Source organism: Athene noctua, chromosome 4 (genome assembly GCF_965140245.1).
Source record: "Athene noctua chromosome 4, bAthNoc1.hap1.1, whole genome shotgun sequence".
NCBI classification, from domain to species: domain Eukaryota; kingdom Metazoa; phylum Chordata; class Aves; order Strigiformes; family Strigidae; genus Athene; species Athene noctua.
Window position 1 is genome coordinate 28180202 of NC_134040.1, and position 27657 is coordinate 28207858.

At 37.0% G+C, this 27657-nt stretch overlaps 1 protein-coding gene across 2 annotated transcripts in view; it reads right to left on the reverse strand.

Moving 5' to 3' along the window:
- The window catches only part of KCTD8 (potassium channel tetramerization domain containing 8), a 101765-nt gene that overhangs the window by 62120 nt on the left and 11988 nt on the right, over positions 1-27657 (reverse strand). Inside the window, exons 3-4 of one of the 2 annotated variants that reach the window (XM_074903817.1) lie at positions 21813-21828; positions 17326-17337 (exon numbers count right to left, since the gene is read on the reverse strand). The exons of the other annotated variant lie outside the window; for it this stretch is intronic. Coding sequence (XP_074759918.1) covers positions 17326-17337; positions 21813-21828 — 28 coding nt within the window. The remainder of the gene's footprint in view (positions 1-17325; positions 17338-21812; positions 21829-27657) is intronic. 2 annotated transcript variants of the gene reach the window in all.

Genomic DNA, 27657 nt, shown 5'->3' on the forward strand with positions numbered 1-27657 from the left:
GTTTAAAGATCATCTTTAAATGATGATCTTTAAACCAAAAATTGGTTTAAATGGCTTGGGTTTTGATTTAAAGATCATCTAGTTCCCTGTCATGGGCAGGGACACCTTCCACTAGACCAGGTTGCGCAAAGCCCCGTCCAACCTGGCCTTGAACACTGCCAGGGAGGGGGCAGCCACAGCTTCTCTGGGCAACCTGTGCCAGTGTCTCACCACCCTCACAGCAAAGAATTTCTTCCATATATCTAATCTGCATCTACCCTCTTTCAGTTTAAAACCATTATGTCTAGTCCTATAACTACACTCCTTGATAAAGAGTCCCTCCCCATGTTTCTTGTAGGCCCCCTTTATGTACTGGAAGGCTGCTATAAGGTCTCCCTGGAGCCTTCTCTTATGCAGGTTGAACAACCCCCAACTCTCTCAGCCTGCTCCCTTAAGGAAGAAGTGTTCCATCCCCCTGATCACCTTCATGGCCTCCTCTGGACCTACTCAAGCAGCTCCATGTCCTTCTTATGTGGGGACCCCGGAGCTGGACACAGTGCTGCAGGTGGGGTCCCATGACAGCAGAGTAGAGGGGGAGAGTCACCTCCCTCAACCTGCTGGCCACACCTCTCGATGCAGCCCAGGATACAGTTGGCTTTCTGGGCTGTGAGTGCACATTGCTGGCTCATGGTCAGTTTTCCATCCACTAATACCCCCAAGTCCTTCTCTGCAGGGCTGCTCTCAATCCATTAATTGTCCAGCCTGTATTTGTGCTTGGGATTGCCCTGAGCCATGGGCAGGACCTTGCACTTGGCCTTGCTGAACTTCATGAAGTTCTCACAGGCCCACCTCTCAAGCCTGTCCAGGTCCCTCAGGATGACATCCTTTCCTTCCAGCGTGTCGACCATACCACCACAGCAAACTTGCTGAGGGTGCAGTCAATCCCACTCTCCATGTCACCAACAAAGATGTTAAACAGCACCAGTCCCAACACCGACCTCTGAGGAACACCACTCGTCACTGCTCTCCACTTGGACATTGAGCTGTTGACCATAACTCTTTGAGTACAACCATCCAGCCAATTCCTTATCCACTGAGTGCTCCATCTGCCAAATCCGCATCTCTCCAATTTAGAGACAATGATGTCATGTGGGACAGCATCAGATGCTTTGCACAAGTCCGGGTAGATGACATCAGTTGCTCTTCCCTTATCCACCAGCACTATAAACCTGTTATAGAAGGCCACGATTGCCCTTAGTGAAGCCATGTTGGCTGTCACCAATGACCTCCTTATTTTCCATGTCCCCTAGCATAGTTTCCAAGAGGATCTGCTCCATGATCTTGCCAGGCACAGAGGTGAGACTGACTGGCCTGTAGTTCCCCTGGTCTTCCTTTTTCCTCCTTTAAAGATGGGCATTATGTTTCCCCTCTTCCAGTTGGTGGGAACTTCACCACCAGACTGCCACAACTTCTCAGATATGATGGATAGTGGCTTAAACATTTAGACCTCTTGGAAACAGAAACCATTAGCTATTCCAACTAGGACTGTCATTTTGTATATAAACTAGTAAAATCACACAAGTATCCCGAAGTCTTCCAAATGGAGTAAGCCACTGAGTGTATTTCAGAGCATTTCCAAACAGCCATGACTACATGATTCCCAGATGGAATACTCAGCTTTCTGTAGCAATAATTCAACGAAGCACATGTAATACCTTCCAAAATACTATTATTTAGGAAGAGGGTGTAGTTTTTAAACACCAATGGCAAGGCTTAACATCTACATACTTCACTATGGATCACTGTTGGTAATATACTTATGATGACGTAGTGTACTATCTTAGTTATATTTTGTCTATTGAGCGTTACTTTTAACGTAGAGCATATGCCCAGCTATAGTAATCATCTACTGGTGTTGTCAGCTAAGCATTTAAAGAAAGCACCATCAGTAATATTAACAGCACTGCTACAATTTTTTTTAAATGAATTTATAAAGAAACAGTCCAGTTTCATAGAATTACAAAAGGCAATTAGTAAGCAGCAAACACATCTATTGGTAACAGTTTGCTTTGAAATGACATATGGCCAAAACGAGACAGGCTGCTAGCTGGCAACCTGGGTACGTGCACAATAAAGAGGACAATGTTATAACAATCAAAATCAGAGTTTGCCATGTCAGGCTGTTGATGGGTTCCTGAAGAGACGCAAGGACTAAAGAAGGAAAGGTGAAAAGAAATGTTGATATTGATAAATGCAAAGAAAGTGGCAACAGCAATACTGGTAATGTTGGACTTGCTGATTTCCTCTCTGAAAAAGACAGCAGACTCCTACGGAGACAGGGAAATGAAAGCAGGCAGCAGAAAATGTGATGTATGCATAAAAGGCCACTTTAAATTATTTGAGGTATGAATATCCAGATGAGATGCCACTGCTGTATATGCAGAATTCTGTTTCTGGCCTGTGAGGAAATGATGTCATGCACAGTTCCTCGCTGTGAAGGTGCAGCTGGTGTGGTTTTGTTCATATTGCTAACCACCAGAAGTCAGGCTTGCTTGCTGCTGGCTACTTCTGCAAGATGTGTCCCACTCCACAACTCCGGGGCTCTGACAGGAAGGGTGCAACGCTGCAGAGGAATGAGCACAACCTGCAGGAGTGTGGCACTGCTCCTGAGAGAAGGAAGCAGTGGTCCTGAGGAGAAGCAGCAAGGACTCAGAGCATAAAGGGCTGCTGCAGTCACTGACATTCGTGCTTGCCTGAAAATTACATCAGCACAGCTGGGATGCATTGAGCAACTCAATATAAATGCATCTGCACCATAGGATATGGCTTCAGAATTCTTTGAATTCAAGAATAATTTTGAAACAAGAGAGTTTATTCCCAAACCAAAACATACTGTTCTTTCAACTGCCCATGTTTGCCATTATTCCACCTGCTGTGCTGAAGAACAAGGCATAAGAAGATATTATAGCCAGTTACATTTCTGCCTACATCATCTGTCATGATGCAGATTGGAGACTGCAGTTCCACAGATTCATCAAACTGATGAGGGTACTGCTGCCCCTTGCCACTGAGCTCTGATGAATCACTGAGCACCACAACACTGGCCATTCCTTCAGCTACATGTTGTGAAGTCTGTGCTTCATCTGCACAGTACTTCATTGCCATCCCTGTGATGCACCACTACAACGCGCTGCCAGATTGTGCCATTCTACCTGTAGCAAATCTGGATATTCAGTTCCCTCCTTGGCCAAGCAAGTTGTAGAAGTGATTGCCAGAGATCCACCACCAGAACACGTTCTTCCTCAACATTACAACAAAACATGAATCAGAAGGGAAAAATCATATGGCTATTCTTGAAGAAGACCGCTAAGCAATCTTAGCCATGTTGCAACACATCAAAAAAATTCTGTGTTTGAAAGTATATCCAGAAAGAAGTGACAAATGAGTGCATCATTATACAGATTATTCTGTGTGACGTATGAGATGCCATCCAAAAGCTGATGTCTCAAATCTACATCGATGTCCCTGTGTTTTTCAAAAAAGAACCCCCAGACCATGGCAGATTCTTACTTGAAATGAGTCAAGATCACAAACACCCACTGTATCAGTTTCTGCTCTTTGTCACATGTGACAAATGAGTTACCAGGTCCCATCATCCCAGCAACAGACCTGCATTTCTAATGAACTTGAGGACTTTGACAAAACTCATTTAAGCTATCACGATCAAAAGATCAGGCTGAATAAATGATGCAGACAGTTGAAAGCACCTCATAAAAAAAACCCTGAGGGCCAACAAGGCTTGTCAAATCCCTCACCCACAGCAGGTCATGTCCACAGCAAGTCTACAAGGCAGACTCCACCTATGTCTCTGTTGAATGTATGGGGTTTTATTCTACCACGGTGTGGCACTGATTCACAGTCCAACTTTCCTTATTCTTGTTACTCAAGAGAGACACATTGCTGCTGTGCTTGGGGTACATGGGGACTTGCAGTCTCCCAAGAAACTTGCCCAGTTGAGGGAGGCAGATGTATTGCTGATATGTGCTATATGTCCATGTTGTAAAAATGGGTATTTCATGTAAGAAGAAGGAATATTTATGTACAAGGGAGACTACAATTTTGGTGGATAGAATGAAAGTTTACACAGCATGTAGAGAGATAATAAAAACACAGATGGAAGAGGTAAAACTGGATTTAAACATTGTCCCAGAAACCTCCTAGATAGACCAGGCAGTGAAGTCAGGAAATAGGAAGTTATACATACCTAGTATGTGTAGTCTTGCATGCTGTGAGCAATTGTGCAACTGCTGACCATCTCAGTGGTGGTGTAGAGCTGGCTATGCATGGAATTACTCTGTGCAGATGTTTGAGCTTCATTGCATGCAGGTTAGTCACCAAGTTGCTCTAGTAAAGCAGCTCTGTGGATCTGCTGCAGAGCCACTCCTGTCATCAATGGTGAAGGTCCTGGCTAAGATATGGGAGGCTAGAGATGGGGAGCTTTTATTCACATTACTGCAGGAAAGCTGTCAGCGTGTGCAGCACGTGTTTCAAACAGTCTGGGAACACAGGACAAAAAATTCAGAAAACGTGAGGTTCTTTCACATGACCTGGTTTAGAGGAACCAAAGACTGTCCGGATGATTTATATTCTTCTGCACGTATGGTGTTGAGCATGGGAGTACTTGGGGCAAGTGAAGAGAGAATGCCACCTCTTCCATTTCCCACCCACTTTTTGTTTCAGTAAGGGGCCTCTGCCAAACATGCACTGATGAGTGATACACACATTTCAGACCCATATAGTTTCAGAGCCAAGAGGGATGAGTAGAGTTTAATGCATGCCTCTTTACCAGCTGCTGGCAGGCAGAGGATCATTGTAGGAATTGAAAGTGAGTGCAAGAAAGAAGGAATAAAAGTCATTGTTTGGAAGGTTTGTAATTGATAGAAACATTTATAAAATTTATATCTCTAAGAATTTTATTTGGGCTGCTTCTAAAGACTGGGAGAAATGGAGGATCATGTTCCAGGGTCCTTCAGAACACCTACTCAACCCCTGCCTTCTCCCTCCTCTTTCTCCACCCTGCTTCTCCTATTCCTGTCAGCTTAGCCATGCCTTGTACACTTCTAGTGACACCTTCATGGTGTGGAGCTCGCCAATTTGCTGGGACAGCGTCCATAAGGTGAAGCTGATCAGATAAGAACAGTCTGATCCTTATCATGTAACTGCTGAGACAGGGAGCTGCATCTCTGCTTTCTGTGCGTTTTGTGCACACTTTACAGGGTTGTAGCTGCTTAAATATTTTGGTGAGTCTAAAGGATGCAGTTTTACTCAAGATGCCTAGGTCTCAAGTACATCTTGTGTACAGTGAAATTAGCCCATCTGGTCTGAAGCAGCTGCACACTGATCAAATAGCACTTAGCTTGCATGAGGTGTTTAATTGCATTTTATACAGTTTATTTCCCATCTTTCTGTCTTCAGATTGAAGCAACTTAAACCTCCTTAGAATCAACACAGAGGAAGTCTTACAACATACAGTCAAGAAGTTGCAAATACATATGCTGCATGGGTACTGTTGAGGACAGTGATAGTAGATTGACCTTAATGGGAGGAAGGACACAGGATCATAGTAGAAAATTTATTTTTACGAACAGTGCATGCAAAAGAAAGGGTGAAATTGGAAGAGTAGTCACAAATGCTGATGGGCTATAAGTAGGGATGGAAGAGAAAAGGCAGATTAAACAAAGGAGCATAGATGAAAGGCAGCTAGTTACAGCTGAGAAGGACAACTCAACTCAGAATGATGAGAGCTACTCAGCAAGAGACAATCTTCGAGAGCACACTGATCAAATTAACTTATTATTTGTACAAAAGCTGCTTGAAACAAGTATGAAAATAGGTTACAACTGCAACAGTCTGAGGTAGCATGTGAAAAACAAGCAGAGCACATTCTGCTCTGAGGCAAAGAGTCAGAAATCCAAAATCTGAGCAGATGTATAAGTGTGAATTACCAGTGAAGTGCTCTCGTAACAGAAATAAGTATATACATCCTCCCTACATTCTTCTTTTATATATAATCATTTTCTAAAGATTACAATGAAAGTGTCCAGGAAATTGAAGACAAATAGTTCATTTAAAAGGCAAAAACTTATACTGACTTTACTGGTGGTTCTGTGGTAATGAGGAATCCTGCAAATTAAAGATTTAAATATGAAACACCTTCTTATCTTTATTGCCATATGTTCCCAAAACAAATGCTACCTATGGTCTTACTAGCAACATCAAAGCTTTTGAAATTTTTGTGGAAGTCTTACATTTTCCATTTGATTCAAAGACACAGAGGAAAACTCTTCAAATCCTGTGGGAATATATCACAAGCAGAGTTACATATAATAAGAAGAAAATGCCCCAGCCTAGTAGCAAAAAGACCAGCTAGCACATTATAGCCAAGTCCAGAGGGACATATGCAGGTGGGTTGAATTACAGGTGGACTAATAGGCAAAAATACCGATACTAGATTATTTCCATTTCAACAGGAGTCTGATATTAGATTAAAAAGTTGGAAATCTTTTAAAGAAAAATTTGCTTGGTATTTTAAAAGCAACTATCATTTTAGCATATTATGTGGAATGAAAGGCCAGAGGAAAAGATTACTATTTAAAAGGATCTTTTTTTTTTTTTTTTTTTTTCTTACTCAGATACTCCCTGGCAGAACTGATGAAAATGTAGATTTTAACCTTTCAGATATCTACTTCACTACACTGAATGTAATATTACATTGTCATATTTCTCAGTGAGGCAGTCAATGATGTTGATGAAACAAAAGGCATCTTATGATTACAGAGGTAATGCCATTGATTGACCAAGAATTCAATTATAGATATTTCATAATCTGAAAGATTTCAAAGCTTTAACCTGTCAGGTAAAGTCATACCGGGCAGAGTGTTTTGACACACTGTTATTACCATCATGGAAGTAAACAAAAACATAAACCTTTTTACATGAAGTGGAAGCTTGATTAGATCTTACATCCTGGAATAGAATTGAAATATAAATGGCTGTGCTAAGCATTTAAAATGTTGCATTTAAAAAAAAAAAAAAAAAAAAGTAGTTCAAAAACTACGTATTAGTAGTACAATTTACAATTTAATTTAATTTAAAAGCAACATGAGTACGTCTCATAAGTGGATTTCCATTATATTATTTCCAAATGACTGTGTCTAATATAATATATAAATAGAAAGCCAACTCGCAAGACACAGATTGGACTTTGTGGTTGAGAATCAATGGGTCTGACGGTGCCAATGATGCCTTCTGTTAGAATAAAATATAGCTCACAGCCAAAAATTACATATGTGAATATATGTGTATAATTACCACTCCAAAATGCACGGCATGTTACAGCAAAGCATCGAAAACAATCATTGAGAATTTTAAAATTGTGAATGTAGATGTAAAAATATCATAAAGTGAGACTTAATTAATACTTGTTGTGAAAAGGATCTGAAATAAACCTGTGTGAAATTTAAATCTCATGCTACTTCCTATTTATTGCAGAGTGCGTCTACTCCACACAAAGTTCTGAAGTGGATAGTCTTATCAATTTTGTGCAGAATTACATTGAGGAATGGTTTAAATTTACTGTGCACCAAAAGCCCTAGGCGAGCAAAATGTCTAAGTTAGTAGTAGGAATGTCTTTCTGCCACTAGAAGAGATAATGAATCCTATTACTAAACCGCAGCAGTAAGCCTAATTTTGAAGTCACATATAAGTTATAACTTTAAAATTAGCATTTTTAATTTTATTCCTACTTTTAATACAGTTTCCTAGAAAATTGGCACATAAAAAATGTAGAGAGGAAATGACAGGCAAAAATCAATTCTTCATTATATGCTTGCAGACTCTGAAGGGCTTGGATAACCTGGGTAACCTGAAACCACATCTAATACAAGATACACATAAAATTCAGCCATAAGAACAGACAGCAGGGGTGCAAGCAGGAAAAGGGCACCAATGCTGATGAATGTGGAGCAGGGAGATCCCCCAGCTGGCACCCGGCAAGCAGTCAAGAACATACTGTGTGCTCAGCCTGGGCATGCCTTCACTCCTCCTGAAATGAAACCACCTCATGCAGAGCCAGCTCTGGTATCTCTGCATCAGCCACACACTTAACCCTGAGACTGAATAATTCATCCTTGGATAATCAAGGGTTGACTGTATCTGGTGCATTAGAGGCTTATTCAATTTAAAGACAAAAATAACATTTCCCATAATGAACTTTCACCCAGCATTATGGATGTTGCTTTAACCTGCCATTTTGCTACTGTTAGTTATCAATATTAAACAAAAGCTCAGCATGGAGAACTAGTTTGCACTGAATTGACTAGAAGTATTTTCTTTCTACTCTCCATTTCTTCCTATTTCAAACACTTAAATTTATTCATGTAATTCCTCACCTTAGTTTTAATTCTGCAAAGCCCTACAATTTCCAGTTACCCACATGATTAGTGTAGCCCTTATAAATGCCTTGCAGATTTGTATTTTCTTCTCTGTTTGCATTATATTATATCTAAAGGAAATGGTAATCCCACATGTCCTGGAGATGATGTGAGCACTAAATCATATATTTAGTGCATTAAAATCTTCAAGTGTGAGGGACTAGTAGAAGTTTAAAATATTATTACTAATGCTTACCAAGAGAAATAAGACTAATTGCTGTTATACCTCCTCATAATACTCCTTATAATATTATACTGCTATTATCTCTGCTGGCAACCTATCTGTTTAGCTTCAGTTAAAGGATCTAGAAACATTTTTACCACAAACTTTGGGAACATCTATCAAATATACAATATGACTGAAGAGTGCTGCTGAATTTACTACCTAGTTGACTATGTTTAATGTTACTTTTTATTTACTCCTGCAAAATGTAGAATTCTGACAGACTACAACCTATAATGCTTTTTTCACTCTAACACATTAAATTTGTAACTTCCCCTTAAAGTTACTAATATCTACCAAATCATAAAATTAGTACCATTTTTTAACACACAAGAAAATATACTTTGTTTTTAAAACATTCAAATGTTTAAGAATTACATGCAGTTAGTTTTCTTGAATCACTGAAGTTCAGTAACAATAACATCCAGAAAACAAGGCAACAAGCTACTGTGTAAAAATTTTAAAATATATTTTAAAAATAAGATCATTTAGGGCTAAATGTACAACGTAAAGTCATTTTAACCATAATGTATGTAGCTGTATGACTACCATAGTTAGTAGCACTGTTGAAAATGTAATTAGATCAATACATTTGTACGAAGAAATATGCTACTATTATCTCAATGGGAGATAACCCTGGCCTTTAACTTGAAATAACTCAGCAAGTTACCTTCCTGATAAACAATGCAATATTAATATCACAGTTGGAAGCAGCTCTCTGAACACTCACAGCAGGTATCAAATTTTTTGCTCAATTTTTGCTGGAAACGTAGCATTCCTTTCTAATTGGTATCTTTAGCTTCAAGTAAGAGGAACAAGTAGAGTTCAAGATATAATTAAAGTAATTTTATATTAAGTTAAACGAAAAACAATCCACAGAGCTGCAAATATTAAACCATAAAAAGTATAAATGATACAAATTATTCAAGCCACATGTAATGGTACGATGCAATATATTTAGTTGTCAGTAATACACAAATAAACATAAAAATTGGGGAAAAAAAACGACTTGGGGAAACACTTGTGTTCGGTTTATGCTGAGATTCTAAATCAAACTGCATGATATAGTCTTATAGATAATCCAAGGGATTTTTTTAAAAATCCTCTATAAAAAAAAAAATCAGTGACAATCTTAAGCACCTTCTAGATTCTCGAAATAAAATAAATACTTTTTTGAACAGGAAAGGGTGAAAGTCTGACACAGCTATTTCTTCCAATTTTGAACATCACCAATCCTAACATCAACAAGATAAGAGGTTTTCTTGTGACAAAGTACATTATTTGGTAACATACTGAAATGTTAATGCACACTAGGACATTCTGCTCAATTTCTAGATTATTCCGAATTGTATAACCAAGGAATTCTCTTGGATAAATAAAAAACTGTACTTATAAAACTTCCATATATAAAATAATTTGCAATTAGCAAGTTGTGATAAATGCCACTAAGTGTTCTCCTGTTCTTTTTTCTCAGCCTAATTTTATCCACAGCTCATTTTGGCATTCATCATGGCTTCTCTTCCCCTTTTATTAAAACCTGAAATACAAGATCAGGGGTTTAGCCTATCAAAACCTTCAAAACTGGAAAAGGATTTTTCCTGAGGAAAACCAAAATTGCACTCAAAATTTGAAAAATGCTGATTTTGTCTCTGATGTTTACGATAATCATGTGGTACAGAATTTTGTTTTACAGTACTGAGATTTTTTTTTAAAAGCATCTTTTACATTGTTTCTAAAGTAGCTTTGGCAATTTCAAAGAGCAAGATCTTATAGCTACAGAGCACTTAGCACTTTATGCACCAGAACAGTCAAATAGAAACTTCTGAAATCCCACAGTCAGCTGTTCTTATCTACAGTTGCTTTTAATTCTACATAAAATAAAGTGAGATTAATCAGAATGTCAGCTGCTCTGCCTGTCAGTATTATCTGCTGATGGAATAAACACACCACAAAAAGTAGAATCTGTGTATTGTAACATATTGATGTTTTGCTGCACAACCAAAATACCTCAGTCAGTGATTTTGTGTTGCCTTTTATAGAATCCTTCCAAAATTCTTTTTATCATCTTAGCAGCCATTGAGATTATATATAAAAAAATAAAAGATGTCCAGAAGTTATTGTTAAAGGCCTCTATTCCCTGTCATCTTAGCAGCCATTGAGATTATATATAAAAAAATAAAAGATGTCCAAAAGTTATTGTTAAAGGCCTCTATTCCCTGATACATGGTTTATACTGTTATATAAATAGTGCCAAGAAACCAATGAATACTGACTGTCAAAGCATCTACACAGTATGACAAACAATACTAGATCTAAAGCAATAGGAAAAATTATCTGGACTACCCCACTCAAGTAACCACTAGAACCACATGTCAAAGAAATAGTTTATAGAAAGGATATTTTTTTTAAAAGCACCTTTGCATTCACTCTGGCCATACTATCCTGGATCTCTAGGTTGTGAGGGCTTCAGTGGGGTTGCAACATGATTGCAAAAAGTCACAACAGCTTAAAAGACAAAAAAGAAAAAAAAAAAAGAAAAAAAACAAACAAACAAAAAAAAAAAAAAACCACCACAAAAAAACACAGAAACAGAAGAGATCAAGAAAAACCTTCCAGACCATAGAGCGTTCAGACAAGTCAATAAGCTAAGATCAGAATATCATAAAAAAGGAATCAAAGGAATGTGTAATGTAATGAGGTGAAATGTAATACTACCAAATGAACTGATTGCTAGGCTAATGACAAGAAATTTCTCAGCTGGTGAAAACAAAGAGAATGATATGACTATCTTAATCAGGTAAGCTAATGTCTGCATGATATGGTTTTGTGAAAATAATGAAGGTTACCCTAAGATATGTAAATGCCACAGCAACGACAAAATCTCATCAAATATACTCTATATAATTCTATCTTTCTTCAGAAAATGTACATTTAAACAGGATCAGATGAAGAAAATAAAGCTACTAGAAAGGTCAGAGGAATAGCAACACTGTCAAATAATAGTACATGACAAAATCATACCTTGTTCATCTTAGCAAACCAACACACAGAAAAAATATGATTGTTCTTTTTAAAGGAACAAGAAGACCTATTTAAACTGAAGCAGTATCAGCACATAACAAAAAGAATAAATTGTCTAAAGCTAAGGCTGGACATTTTAAACTGGTTTCTAACAAACACAAGTAGTGATAGCGAACAAAGTGATAGGTTTTAAATTGATACAGTTGTATTAACAGGATGACGTACATTTACTTATTAAGGCAAAGGACTGGACCATTAGCCTCTAGAACATCACTCCTGTGCTCACATCCTACCCTCCTACAAGCCAACCAGTACAGCTGAAAGTTGTACAGAGATAGCAATAAAACAGAAGGCTAAAGATGTCTCAGTGGGTTACTAGAGGAAATCTGTTATTCTATCTTTACCCTTGGTCTTAAGATACAGAATGTATACCTAAATGAAGATTGATAGAGCAAATAATCCACCTCATACAATTTTTTGTGATGTTTGATTACTAATTATATTTTGTTCTTCAATGAAATGTTTAGATAATATTTGGTTTACCTTACCTTTCCTACAAAAGGAGATGCAGGATTATGTGCAAAAATTAAGGTTCACTACTAAACTGTGGGAAGGAAGACTGATCGTGCAACAAGAGGAAATAAAGGCACTGTCACTCCATTCCCACTGCACGAGAATGAACTGAAAATCTCTCATCTCTGCAGACCACATCATAATCACACCATCAGTAATATGCAATACCAACAGTTAAAGAAATAAGATTTCAAGCCTTATATATTATGCTATGTTTTTCATAAGGGGTCTGTAAAAAAATTAAGCTAAACGTTGCAGCTTTCTTCACACTAGGCTCTTCCATTCAATAAATATAGTATATGAATAGAACTTTTATGGCAATAAGAAGTTAATTGTCTATACAGTCTGCCACCAAACACTACTGACTTCATCTGTACGTCACACTGGTTGCTGTCTATATTACTATGACGAGTCAAACCCCAGTAAAATGTGAAGCAAAATTCATGATGCCAAGCTGATCTATTCATACCAAACAGGACTATGCAATAAAACTGAACAAACATTCTAAACACGTTACTATGGAAACCTAATAAGCAGTTCTGTTTTTCTTTTTACATTTCAGTCCATTTTGATTTGTTAGAAAATCATATTTTAAAGTCATAGAATCACAGAATCATTTAGGTTGGAAAAGACCTGTAAGACCATTGAGTCTGTTAACCTAACACAGCCAAATTCACCACTACACCAAGTTCTTCAGGAAGATCCAAAATCTTGTAAACTGGAAGGAGGCATGAGGTAACATTTCTGATTACCTTTTCCATAAAACGTCATACTCAGAAACGAATTCCACCCTCCAGACGGGGAAAGGAGTACAAATTCAGCAACCTCTGCCTAAAGATTTTTGGCAAATACTTCAAAAAAAAATTAACATCACCCCCAACCCAAATGAATTTTAAAATGTAAACAGAAAGGATGAAAAATATATGATACATTTTTTGCAAGTGGAAGAAAAATTTTTATGTGACTTGGAAAGAACATGTAGAAATTGGGATTTTGTTTCTTCATTGTGTCAAACAAAAATCTGTGGCTGTTTTGAGGGATTTTCAATTGGTCTCTCTGATACAAAAAATAAATAGCGATTATTACTAAAAGGTATGGATTGAACCTAATGGAACAGAATGTTTTAGGCCTGATGTTCACTTTTGTGAGATTTAATTCAACTGATACTTTAAATGTCAAATAGGAAACCACGTCCACTAAGATCCAAAATGATAAAATATTAGGCATGTCCATCAAGTCTAATGGGAATGTACGTGTGAATACATTGTGTTCTGGGGTTTGTACTACCAGTTGATCAACTAAATCATCCTCAGGCACTCGGAAAATGGAAAAATTTTCACTCATCTTGCCTTGCCCTTGTTTTCAGCCTCCTTATGTCTGCTCTGACTTTTCATTTCTAAAAAGTATTTCAGCTCCATTCCTGCAGACATCAGCTTGCTTTGCTCATGTCAGACCCAGGAGAAACAGTGCCACTGCAAGATACACACTGTATCTGAATGTCAGAAATGAAGGAGAAGTGGCAAGGTGTGAGTTGCACAGCCTACAACACCACTCAGCATCCCAAACTGAAGAGTATCAGTAACAAGCTTCCAAAGTAAGAAAAAGAATAATTTTAATAGTGGTAACTGGGTTCCTCAGGACCAGCAATTTTGGATATTTAAATTAAAATGCCAGTTCTGCTTTTGCCTCCTGTCTGTATTTAGTGCTGTGACCATTCCAGATAAATATTCTGTCTTTTGTTGTTGACTTCTTAAGAAATGGCATGATTGAATATGATGTTCCCTTCCCCCTCAAACAATTCCTCTTGAATTTGAATGCTTCATGATTCTCTTGCCATCTTTGTAGAGAACAGTGTTTTCCACTAAGACTCACTTGAATATTAAATTTCACAAAGTTAAAATTACAGTGAGGCAATACTAAAATTACACACCTAAAACTGGAAAATTAAGTCTACAGAATACAGGATAAAAAATACAGAATACAAAAATAAAAGTAGCTGGTGGACATTAATTTTTAGGATAGCCTTTTTTTGTGATTTTTTTGCTAAAATAATTTTCAAGATGGGTAAAATCAGCCATCTTCTCTTTAATTTCCTGGAGACTTCTTTAAAGAGAAGAAAATTAATTACATAATTATGTAGAAATGACTGCATTTCAGTTTTATAAGTTATTGCCTCTAACAGTGGAAAAGGTATAAATCTAACTCACTACTTTTGCTGCTATTATCACACAGTACATTTAGATAAATTGTGGTGAATCTCTGAAATGAGGCAGAAAGTTTAAAACCTGAAAGAACAACAAAATGGACAAAAATGTAGACTATAAAATCTTACTAGCTGTTATTTCATCTTTTTGCCTTTTTATTTTTTGTGTGTGTCTGTCTTAAGAAATAAAAATGCATAAAGCTTTACTACTTGTGTACTGTAAGGGCAGCCACAATTTACAACATGCCTTTTAGCAGTATGTCCACTCAGTATACTTAGGTCTTCATATGGAAAGCTGACATAACTGCTTTCCATCTGAAGGAAATATGCATTTGTTACTTTAAAAAAAAAAAAAAAAAAGGACACCTAAATGTCGATTTCTGAATGACAGGAGTAGCCACAGCAAGCATGGGAAATCAGAGGACCAAACACTCGCCCGGTTGGACCTACTGCGAGTATCTGCCTGTACAGTGGGAAAACATTCACTGCAGAGCTGAGTTACTGGGAACTCAGACATCCCAAGGGGTTTTGCTGCTCATCAGCTCCTTTCTCCAATTGTTCAGAAAAGAGGCTGCATCCCATGCGAAACTGTCCTCATGTACATAGTGAGGCATCTGCATGTGATGCCGACTAAGTGTACTGGTTCTGAATAATCCAGGGCAGTTAAAATGATAGCATGAAAAATGTTAATTTGGCTATTGTTGTAGTTTCCTTTGCAGAACATATTCACAGAAGCTCTGCAGACTACAGCAGAACTTTCTCACTTCTCCACTTGCATCTGAACCTTCTCTCTAGCAGCCAGCTTGGCTTTTCAGTTGGACTGAGGATTTGAATTTACAGCAGCAACCAAAAGTAGTAAATGGGACTGAAGGATTTTGAGTATGTTGCAGAATTTTACTTGTGAATGCAGTAAAGTAAGAATGTGTTAAACAATGAAATTATGTATTTCAGGCCCTGTTTTAAAACACATGAATGGAAAGGAAAAAAAAAAAAAAAAAAGGAAGCATGGCCTTTTATAAAGAAAATACAAATCTCTATTCTCTCTTATGCCACCCAAAGAACTTGCATTGATTCGGAACAGTATGTGACCATAGAATAATAGTTAAGGAAGGGAAACAAGGGAACCAGCAGTTTTCCATACATCTCCAGAACAGAGATGAGAAAACAAACACAAATAAGAAATAACCAAAGCTGCTGTCTTTTGAAGGTTTTAACTTTGCTATAAATGAAATAAAATGGAATACAGTGGACTACATGTGAAAAAATCTATGAGTACACAGTCTTCAACTGCTGGTAAAACAATGTACTCCATTCAGAAACAATTGTATAAGGAAACAGAGACTTTTAAATGAAAAAACCCAACCTTAGAGGTAAAGAAACAAAAAAAGATCGAGTACAAAACATTGGTGGATATTAATAGTAACAGCAGAAAAAAAATTAAAGTGCACACAAAATTCAAAACTGGGAAAAGAAAGGTAAAAGAAAACAGTATCACAGTGGAGAGGATAATGAATTCATTTATAAGCCTCTGAAAAGGAAGATGATGACAAAAGGAGAAACAAAGCTGTATAGGTCCAAGTAAGGAAGAAAAAAGCAAAAAGGAGGAAGACAACAGGAATGAATAATGAATATTTTGCAAGAGTATCTATGACAAGAAAAGCCATTCAAAATTGAATTTATGACAGGATGCTCTTCCCAAGCCCAGTGGGTCAGAAGGCTATCTTCCAGATGATGGCTGGAGTAATTCAAGTGCAATCCACAAACTTGACTAAGAAGTGATTGGATGGCATAAAATCTGCAATGAGGAATTCTAACATTAATTTAGCAAGGACAGTAACTCTGTTGTTCCTGTCGTGGAGATGACATTTCAGAATCAGGAGGAGGCAAGCAAAATATTGGGGAGGGGAAGCGATCGTACAAACCCATAAGCCACACTATATAAAGAGAACACCTTGAATGTTTTCTTCATGAATGCCAGATTATCAAAACTAGACAGAGCTGACATTTTGTTGGGTTTTGTTTTTCAAAAACACAGTCACAGTAAACCCAAGAAAATTGTCTAGAAGAGTATATGGCCTTTTTGAGGAAATAAAGTTTGAATTATGGGTGTTAACATTTAACAAACAAGGGTAGTCCTTAAGCTTACAAAGACTGATTCTTGAAGGCAAACCTACTGCTTACAATTGGATCATGGATATGAGTAGAGACAAACCATCTGAGTGGTTTGAAGTATCTTGTCATTCATTTGTTCTTCAGATCTAATCAGAACTGCCATGAGAGCAAGATATCTCCTATTAGAGCGAGTTGCTCTTGGCTTGCATGAAGAAAAAGAAAAGGGTTCCTGTTTCTTCCCAAAGTGCTGGGCATGGCTGTTAAAAAAAAAAAAAAAAAAGTGAAAACAGCTACAGAACTATTGATGAGATAGTCAGATTTTAATGAGACCCTCCAATTATTTTTAAAATATAGATGTCATGTTCCTTTGGTACTTACATTAAAAGTTTACAAATTACTTCTTCTTTTTAACTGGAATTTGATCTGCATACTATGCAGATTGCTTAGAGTCTGCAAATGCTATTATGTTAATGATAAAGAAATTCTAGCACTGGGGTACCCAGCGGGCCCCTATATCTCCAAATACTGTATATCATCCAGTCTGTGAAATTGTATGCTCAGGAAGACTGAAACTCTGGAAGGAATTCACTTACTCTTCATATGATTTCCTTTCCTCAGACTTCCCAAAGATCTGTACAAAGGGAAAAATCCCAGTTTATCATCAGACTGCAAGATGGAAGAGAATCAAACTGAGACACAACATAAAAACAACTGATCTGAACGCAACAGCAAATCTCTCCAAGTTCAAGTTTCTGTATAATATTGTTCATATAAAAAATTAATTTTTTCTAAAGACACCTCATACCTTTTTCCTCAAACAACTCTGTGTCACGCTTCCTACTGATGTGAGGAAGCCTAATTGGAAAACAAGTTTCTGTTTTATGAAAACCTTCAAGGCAAGATATTATATTCAAATTCAGAAAGAAAAAAAAAAATCATTGTTGCAAAGTGAATAGGTATTTCCCTTGACAACCTAACCTGGTGATTAGAAAATTCATCTGGGAGGTGAGAGGTCTATATTCAATCATTTATTCTGTCTGATTTAAAGAACTGGCAACTTGTACCTCCACATCACTGCCCAGGCACGAGGCTCACTCTCTAGCACCAAAATTCCTGACAAATTCCAGCTTGGCCCCATTTGTTGCCTACCCTAACTAATAAGGTATCATCAAAGCGACACTATCAAATATAGTCCGCATTGCATTTTTATAGCACAACATCTGCATCTTCTGCTCTGGCAGAATTATGGAATAAACTATAAGCAGGACTATCATTTTCTGTGACATGCGAAAAATGACAGCAAATAACAACAGCATATTTTGCAAAAACATTCAGTTTCTGTGAATGTTGTGGTGGCAGATAGGTAAACATTCCTTTGGCCTGCCTTCCTTCCAACAGCATTAATGAAATTTCGGCCTGCTATGGCAGATCCAGTAAAAAGCAGTGAGAGGAAATTTGTTTTCCCATATTTCAATTTGTTTTTATCCATCTCATTCAGAGGGGATATAGCAAAAAATAAAACTGAATAAATAAGGTGGAAGCTGCATGCAACGAGATCCCATGAGACACCAAGTTTAGTTAAATTTTCTTTAAGAGAATGTATTCATGGCAGTATTCTTCCTAGCCTCAGGCAAGAGCTCTCCTGATTTTAAAATGTTTAACTCCATTGAGCAAGATAAAGGTATTGCATCAAATTTACCTCCTGTTAAGTATACATTGGACTGAAACTTGAAACAAATATTTTTGAGCAAACCCTACCATGAAGAGACTCTTCAGGAATTTTACATAAAGAAAGTTATTTCTTTGGCAGTTCTTGACTTTCTGACATCTTGGGTTTTTTCAGGCTCTTTTATACCTTCTTTCTTTCAGCTGTTTCTCATACAGTCAGTCATTCCTATGTCAGGCCTCTTTTTTTTTTTTTTTTTTTCCTATTGTTACTTGTCTTCTAAGGTATTTAATTTCTCCTAATAATGTTATGTGACTATTTTATTTAAACTGCAGTGTCTATTGCTATTTTCTGTTTTTCAGACTCCTCTTTCCTCCTTTCACAGGATGAGGTGGAGGTTTTCTTTCAAGCTTGTGAACACAAGACTGAAAACATGAACACTAGACACTCAAAAAACAAATGACAAAGGGGTTTTTGTTTGTTTGCTTTAATGACCCTGTGTTTTTAAGGACCTCACCCATAAACTTTGAATGTTGTATCTTAATTCAAAGTTGAATTTCAACTCCAAGCTTCCAACTTTCAGATTTCACCTGTTACTGTCTCATTTACACTTCTACAGTCTATTTGTTTCTAATCATGACCTCCCTTCAGTCCTCACCATCAGAGTTTCACAGACTACTTCACAGAGTTTCACAGACTACTTAAAGTCAGTAAACTTCAAGTCTTTCACCTAATACACAATCCAGGAGAGCATCCCTGCTCACATGTGTGTCTATGTACCCTGGCTGTCTTCTAGCTTGAATGCAGCAATAGCTAGGTTCACCCCATCATCTCTCAGCTCTCCATCCCCACTTCTCCAGCACCTGGTTTTCTTGGAAAGAGAAGGAAGCTGTGTTTTTCTCTCACTGACTTCTCAGTATAGACAACATATGGCTCAAAACTGTGAGGCAATCTGCTCAGAGTCTGGATGCGCTCTCAGCTCTAACTCAACACAGTGTTTCATGTGAAGTTTCTATGACTGCAATTCTTTGGGGACAGCACAGAGAAACAGCACCAGTTTATCTCACCTACGGCCAATTCAAGCCTGGTTTGATCAGCTTGAATAGATTTTCATTTGTACCAAGGAAGAAAGAAAATAATTTGCATCTTCCTTTGCCCATCCATATGTGGCTAATCATAATCTAGTCTCCTATCTGCAATTCTTTGAGCTATGTATGTAAAAGGAAACATGAAACAGAAGGATTTCTTCCCCCCTGGACAAATTAAATCAATTCCTCTATCATGCACTAGTGCTAAGGCACTGCCATCTAGTGTGGAAAATCAATATAACAAAGAAAGAAGTAAAAAAAGAAAAAAAAAAAAGATAGTGTATTTGCAACATGGCAGGTGAAATTCTATCGTCTTCCATCAAACATTTTGAACACCTACAGATCATATTCATAACACTAGTCATTCTACTTTATGAAAACACACACAAGCCCTCCTTTTTATAGGAAATTCCCTGACTTGATAGACTGAAATGGTTTCTGTTAGATTGTACTGTGTGTCGTGTCAGACTCAGCAGAGCCCTTAAGTCCCAGTAGACTGTGGACTGAAGACTGTGAAACTAAAAATAAAATTCTACAGTATTTAATGGCAAGAATCTCTTGGTAGAAAAGAGCTTCTTCTCAATTACCACATATTTTATTGCAAATTTACAATTTCAAGATTTTATTATCTAATTCACATTATATAGAAAGCATTGCAACGTAACAGTCTGCAGGACCAGAAAATCAGGAACTTTTGAGTTCTGCCTCCGCATCCGTACTAGCTGAAGGTTTTATCTTGTCTTTCAACCGCATTCCTGTCCATACAGGCCCCAGTTTCCATTGTTTTGTGTCCTATGCAATTACCCACAATTGTTCAATGAACACGCAAAGGATCTGACCTGTTTCTCTTCGACCCATATTGTACAGATGAAGTTAAGTACACATGACATGAGCCAAGGGAGCATAGATATAATTTTATAAAACTTGCAGAGCTGTCATAAAGCTCAGTGATTATAAACAACTTCATATTATTTATTTCTACAACTTGTTGTAATCTCTATACTACCACTGTGTTAATCAAGGCTTTTAAGTACTCAAGTTTAACATTGTAGACTAATTCTTTCCAGAACTGTAGCAAGACAGTGTTATATACTATTTGGCTGGTGCAGATACTCTGTATCATCCTCATCACAACAAAACCATGTTTAGAATACAAACTGTATCAGTGAGTCTGAAAGTCCATATAGCAAGATTCTGAGTCCTGACAAAAATATGGTAATTTTTGTCTCCAATAATGCTGGAGAAACACTACTAATCTGAAGAACAAGACAGTAAAGAGAAAATAGCTTTATGTGGCAGTGAGACTACTTTGCTATTGGAACATCACAATCTTGAAAGAGAAATACGTGGAGGAAAAATCCTATTAAAAAAGTAGAACTCAGAAAGAATATACAAAAAGCAGAGCTACTCAGTATAACCTTCTATACTTGATAACATAATTCTTATGTATTTGATGTAGGATTTAGCACTACACAAAATGATTACTAAATCAATATTTATATTTTGGTAACTGTATGTACCCTGGATCTTTACATATACATATTAAATCACGGAACTGAATGCAAAGACTTCAAGAAGCTTTGAACCAAGATGAAACTAGCAGTTCTGAGTTTGTGTAAAATAATTTAGGAATTTTATTGTATTGCGAGTCATACTCTAAAACAAACAATTTCAACATTTTACACATTCTAACAATTGCCATGGATCAATGAGGTATTTGTTTAACTTTTTAAAAATGTACAAAATAATGACAATTATATATGATATGCAAATACCAGTCTGAATTATTTTGGTACAACCATCTATTTCATGGATGTTATAAAAAAAGGAATATTCAAGTATTCAAAGCCTGTCAATAACATTATAAAGAAAAATACTTCTTATCAAGAACTGTCATGTGCCTCCCAAACCACCATAATATGACTCAGTTACAGTACTGAGCCAGGATGTCACAATCTAGCTAATGCCTTTTCTTTAAATATTTAGATTGTTAAATATAGATAGATAGATAGATATGAATTATATATGATGCATAGATTTAAGATTATGATATATTAAATTTAAGAAATATTTGGGAATACTGTGTTGCTAAGTTACTAATGTAGTTCCAATGGTAGTCTACAAATAAGGGTGGAAAGAGGGCACTGAAAAGATAGTGAAAACATGGCACAGTAGATACCAGGATCCTGATTCACATGATCATACATTAATTTCAGGCTTTAACTTTAAAAATATAAATCAATTATCTGGCCCTCAAGGTTGTGAAGAAAAGCTTGTAGCTCATGACATAGACATAAGCAGTGTTAAGATACCAATTAAAGTCTGGAGAAGATCCTGAAAGAAGTTCTGAAATGATGAGGCTGACCCTGCAAATCACTGAGAGGCTAAACTCCATGATGCACTGCTTCTAGGTCACACACGCTTAGGAGGAGGAGGAGAAGGGATGTGCTGAAACCCTGTGGCTGCTGTTCCTCAGGATCCCTTCCTTCCCTCTCTAGGGAACCCATCTCCACCACTCTCCCAGAAGCAAGATACAGCCAAGTTTTGAATACAGTATCACATGAGTTATATATCATATTTAATGTGGACATAAACAGACTAGTTAACACCATAAAGACATCCAAACCTTCTCTACGTAGGTGATGTAGGTGAGCTCATAACAAGGGTATCAGTACCAATCTGCCCAATTCCTCCATCACCATGAATGCCAGTGGAAATATACTGTACCTTAACAACACATGCCCTCCCCAGGAGAATACCTTCAGAAAAGAAAACATATTACCAGGCATAACTGACATAATTTCATTGACATCAACAGTGTTTTGACAACCTACAACTGACATAAGACCTCTCTCAAGATCTTTTTATTATGCTTCTATGACTATGTATGTGTATCTATCTAATAGGTGTCAATCAATGCAACCAATACTTCTGTTTTAGTTTGTTGTTGTAAGAGAATTTTTAACAGCAAAAAGTCTCCAGACATATCACTTCAGCAATCTTTTCAGTAATGTGGGAAATGCAAGAGGAACACCCAACATTTTTTTTTTATAATCCCAGGTACTAGTGCCTCATGTTCCATTCTTACATCAAAACTTCAAGAAGGAAAAAAAAAATTTTTAAATATCCTAATAATTGAGTATTTTGCTGTTATGCAGTATAGTCATTCAGCAATGCACTACTAAAAAGTAATTCAGCATTGTTCATGTTTGCTTTATGGGGGTTTTTTAAGTTTTCCAGGCTACCCAAAAAAATCCTGTTCAGCATTTCTGCACATTGCTACATAAATTGATTCAATCTGTGCTAGGGGAAAAATAGAGAGACTAAAAAACTCAAGCAAAAAAATATGTCACCTTAAAGGAACTCAGCACTAACAAAAAATATCAACATGGAGAAAAACCCAAAGAAATCTAAGGTGGTCTGTCACCTTTGTGACAGCACCAGAATCTATCTAAAGAATTACAATAAAAATAGCTAGAGGTTTAAACAATGGTGATTTGCTAAATTCCTGAGATTTCTTTCTTCAAGGAACATGTGATCAGCAACGACAATACTATCCAACATTCATTCTGAACATTTTTTCAGATACTTTCTTAACTGCTGCCTATTAAACACTCTGTGGTTTTGACTCTGGGCTAGAAAGTCCTGTAATAAACTTTGTCCTGAATTATTTGTTTCAATTCTGACTACAAGGAGGACACACAAAAGTAAGTAAAAAGATAACATAAAGTTAAGACTTTGAGGCTTATGATTTTCAGAATAATCAGAAGGTATAGCTCTCTAGCAACTACTTAATTTACCTGCAGCAGTTTACTCTTCCTGAGAAATTATTTCAAATAGCCAATGCCAACAGAAATCATATCAGAGAAGAGAATCACAGGATAATTTAGGAGGTCTCTAGTCCAACCTCCTGCTCAAAAGCATGGTCAGTTGTAATGTCAGACCAGGTTACTGGGGCTTGATCCAGATGAGTGTTGAAAACCTCCAAGGATGCACCACATGCACAGCATCACTGCAGTCTGTTTCAGCACCTGGCTGCCTTAATGGGAGAAATAGATTTCCTTTTATCAAGAAACTTACAAATTTATTACAGACTTTGAAATCTGAGAGTATTATAGAGCTACCACATGTAACATTTAATAGTCTTAATTTACTGATCCACAGTCTAACACCACATACCTTTTTGAATAGAAATTATGGCAGCCCAATCTGAACCAGCGGTAATTATCTAGTAAACTGCAATATTCTTACTATATGACTGCTTGATAATACAGTGAATACTTTTCACCACTACTGCTTTCACTGTTATAAACTGATTTAATGAATTAATGACTGAGAGCTAATCGCTGCTAGAAATCAAGGTGAACTTTGGTAAAATGTCAATTTCTGTATTGCTAAACCTCTAATATAACCACAGAATAAGAAGGAAAAGAAACAAATGCAGTTTGTTGACAATCACGGAGGTGATAAGAAGAACTAAATTTTCCAAACCAGCAACCTAAATTTAAATTTGTCTGTCCCTGCTGCTTGTCTGGTACTCGAAGTGCAGATGGAAATTTTCACTGAACTTGGCTGGATTTTCTGAAAATATATTCAAGATTGCAAGCACTGATTTGGAGGTCAATTTTAGACTCATACTATTCTCAAACACAATTCACTATATGGTTCATTAAAAAGGATAACTATTTTTGCTAGTAGCCTCACTATTGACGATAGAAGATAACCTTGATTCCAAAAGCATGTAATAAAATATTTTTTTTTAAAATAGTGCATCTTCTTAAACTTTAGAATATTTTTACTGTTTTCAGAAAGTACAGCTAAGCAACATCCCAAGTTCCTTTGTACCTTTTATGCATCATAAGCATGACAATATAAAAAGGCTTGCATACAGCCACATCATTAATATTAGTTATAAATAAAACATATGTACCTAGTCTAAAAAGCAAATCATTTTTTTCCAGTGTGCTTTTTTCCAGGTTACCAATTGGTGCTATTTTTCCTCCATATTTTGCAGCCAAATATAAAGATTATTTAGATTGACTATATTAAATTGACAATTACTATTAAATTTATGCTGCTTCAGCAGCATGGTTGCAGAAACACAGTGTGCCATGCCACTGAATAATTAGTTAGATGCAACTCTCGCCTTAATGGTGTCTGACCAAGAACCCCTTGCTTTTTCTGCATAAAAATAACGAGTTATTTCTCATGTATTTTATGTTGTTATAAAATTCATGAAATTGTGAAAAATGCCTCCCTGAATCATTGCTCTGGTATTTTGAGGCCCTGAGGCAAACCCGTGATTATGGCACCTGGCCAGCGGTCTGTGGCCACCACAGTGCCAGGCCCCAAGGGGACACCACCAGGCTGTACTGGCCTTCCAGACCCCCTGGGCTCCCCCAGCCCTGGCCAGTACTCCATTTTAGCCCCTCCCCGGAGCTGGCAGTCCCCAAGGCCACAGAAGGACTGGTCTCCAGCTCCCCGCAGTTCTGCCCTGCCCAACCATAGGCCCTGCCAAGCCAGGCCTACACAAAAGCACCATGAGGCCCACACGTGTTTTTGGCAGGGGTGAAAGATGTCTGAGCTTGCTCCTAAGTCTGTCATACCCCTCAAATCAGAAAAGCAAAACTGTCTCCTGAAGATGTGGACTTGCACAGGCCATGCAGCTTTTATTCATCGCGTCCACAGCAACGGGATTTAGGTGGAAAGCACTGCCAGAAGTCAGTCACCAGGGTCCTGATTAGACAGACAGTGTTTAACCTAATCTTCTCTACTGCAAGTGCATTCCTCTTCCTGTAATTAAATGTAATCACAGATGCAATTATTTAGGGGCATAATTCCACCAATTTAGACACCAAACTACTTCAGCTGCAGGTGGAAAAGGTAAATAGTAAAAGGACAGGAATGAAAATGTGAGCATATTTATGACTGGAGGCTACACCACTAGGCAGTTAAGTCATGGGAAGATATAAACTTAGCAAGTTATGAGGTAAAACTTCAAAAATTTAAATAGTTTCAAAATATCACATACTAAACAACTGAAACATTTCTGAAAAGTTTGTCCCTTTTAAAGAATTGCTGGATTATTTCAAAGCCAAAGGATATCACTATCTGTTACTCTACATGCCTTTTGGGGAGTAAAAACTCATAGACTTTGTCTATCTCTGTCTATAACATTGAGAAATGTTATACTCATTTATTACATCCCCAGACACAAACCAACGGTGTGAAGAAATTTCACAGGAAAAGAAAATGATCATATATTTATGTTTGTGAGCTGTGACACTAAGAGAGACAAATATGCACAGCTTTCTGAGGCATTGCTAACAGAGAAAATTAAAGTCTGAAAGTACTGGAAAAGCAAAAATTCCAAGCAGGATTGTGAATTACAGTGGTCTTAGTTATATTCCTTATGTAATTTTGGTTTACTCTTTTTAATAAGATAAGGCTTATCTACACATACAGATGCTGACCGTTCCTGCTCCAAAGAAGGGGTACTTTGAATGGGTAACTCACTTGGAAAGGCAGGTGTAGGATTTGATGCCAAAATTTTGGAATCAAGAGAGGACAGACACAACTTTACTTGAACAATGGTCTAATTCTATGTTGCGTCATAAATAGCTGAATTATTTTGTTCTTTTTTTTTTTTTTTTACCCTGAAGTCCATGTAGCTTCAGCAATACTGATCCCTCTTTTATAAGGCTGTATATTGGTACTTTTAGAAGGACAGAATGAGTGTTATTTATATACCCAAACACTGGAAAGAGACAAAAATAGGTGGAAAGGCGAGAGTAGCCATGCCACTGCTTTGTTTCAGATCAACTCAAAAGCCACAGTAGGCATTAACAACAGAAATAGTAGCAGCTGTCTGAAGAGAACAATACTGAGAAGTGACTGGCTATAAATGGGTGACTGTGAGAAGAAAGGGAAAGAAAATATGTTTATTAAGAAAAACTAGCAGAAAGTGTTGTTTACTTTTTAGTCTTTCTCCACTGTATTATCTACATATTACACTGATTGAACTGTTGGCACTCTATTTTAATGACTTATTTATCTGTCTTCTAACACTTTGTAGTTGATTTTCATATTATTTTGGATTCATGAGTTCCAGTGAGAGTGAAAGAACCTTGGATTAACAGCCAGAAGCATTAGAGAATACCTCTGTATATACAAAACAGCCATTTGTCATTACTCTCATAGGTTTTGGTGGTTTTAATGGGGATTTGAGCTAAACAGAAAAAAAATCTGATTTAATTAAACTGTTAGTAAGAAGTTATGAAAGTAACTGTTTTGCACACTATTTATTTATATACTCATGTATATATGCAATTCTGGGCCTTCTTTCCTGCTATTATTAAAAGAATATAGAGCTTCACAGATACCTGAGACATACATAAAATATTCACTGATAAAAAGCCTTTGGAATGATAGCACACTTTTAATAACTTCTGTGAAATACACTGACATAGTTGTAATCTTATAAGAACCTCTAAACATCTACGTTCAATAAAATGTAAAACAATTTCGCTATTAACTTAAGTTGCAGGAGACTGTTTACAACAAAATGTGACAAGAGTCCCTGAGCACCAACTTGTCTTTCTTTGGGAATATTTGTTAATACTACTAAAGGGTAAAATCCAGTAAGGATGAAAGAGAAAAGATAAAAATGCATCTGAAGGTTATTGTTGTTTGCTTATATAAAAAATAAAATATACTGACTGATTTAATTTCTGAATCATAATTTTTCTGCTAACATCTCTGTATGTATTAATACAACTGAACGTATGTTAAGTGAAGACCTGGAATATTTAATTTCATTAATAAAAGTTAATGATGGTGTTAATTTCTTGCTTCAGTTTCTCAACCCACTCCTCTCCCCAAAGAGATGTGCAGCATATCTGCTTCAGTTTATTAGATTTGTTGCCGTGTGTACTTGTACTTTTAATTGCATTGCTGTCTCTGGATTGAGTTATTCACAGTATTTTTTTAAAAGTGTTGTAGTATTTTCCCTCAAAAGTTTCTTTATTCACTAAGTGCATGTCATCGGAATAGAAAACAGGTCAGGCACAGGGTACATGAGTCGAGCGGCACAAAGCAAACCTGACATGCACACAGCCCAGAGGTGGTGGCAGCCACCCCGAAGCGGTGGCAGTCCCCCAGAGGCAGCAGCCTCTGTCTCTGAACTCCTTTGTTCAGAGCTCCTGCCATAGGGTTCATGCTTATGGGGAGCAATGAGAAAGGGAACGACTAAATTTTGACCCAGCTACTCTCAGCTGCAAAATGTTGATGAAGGAATCATT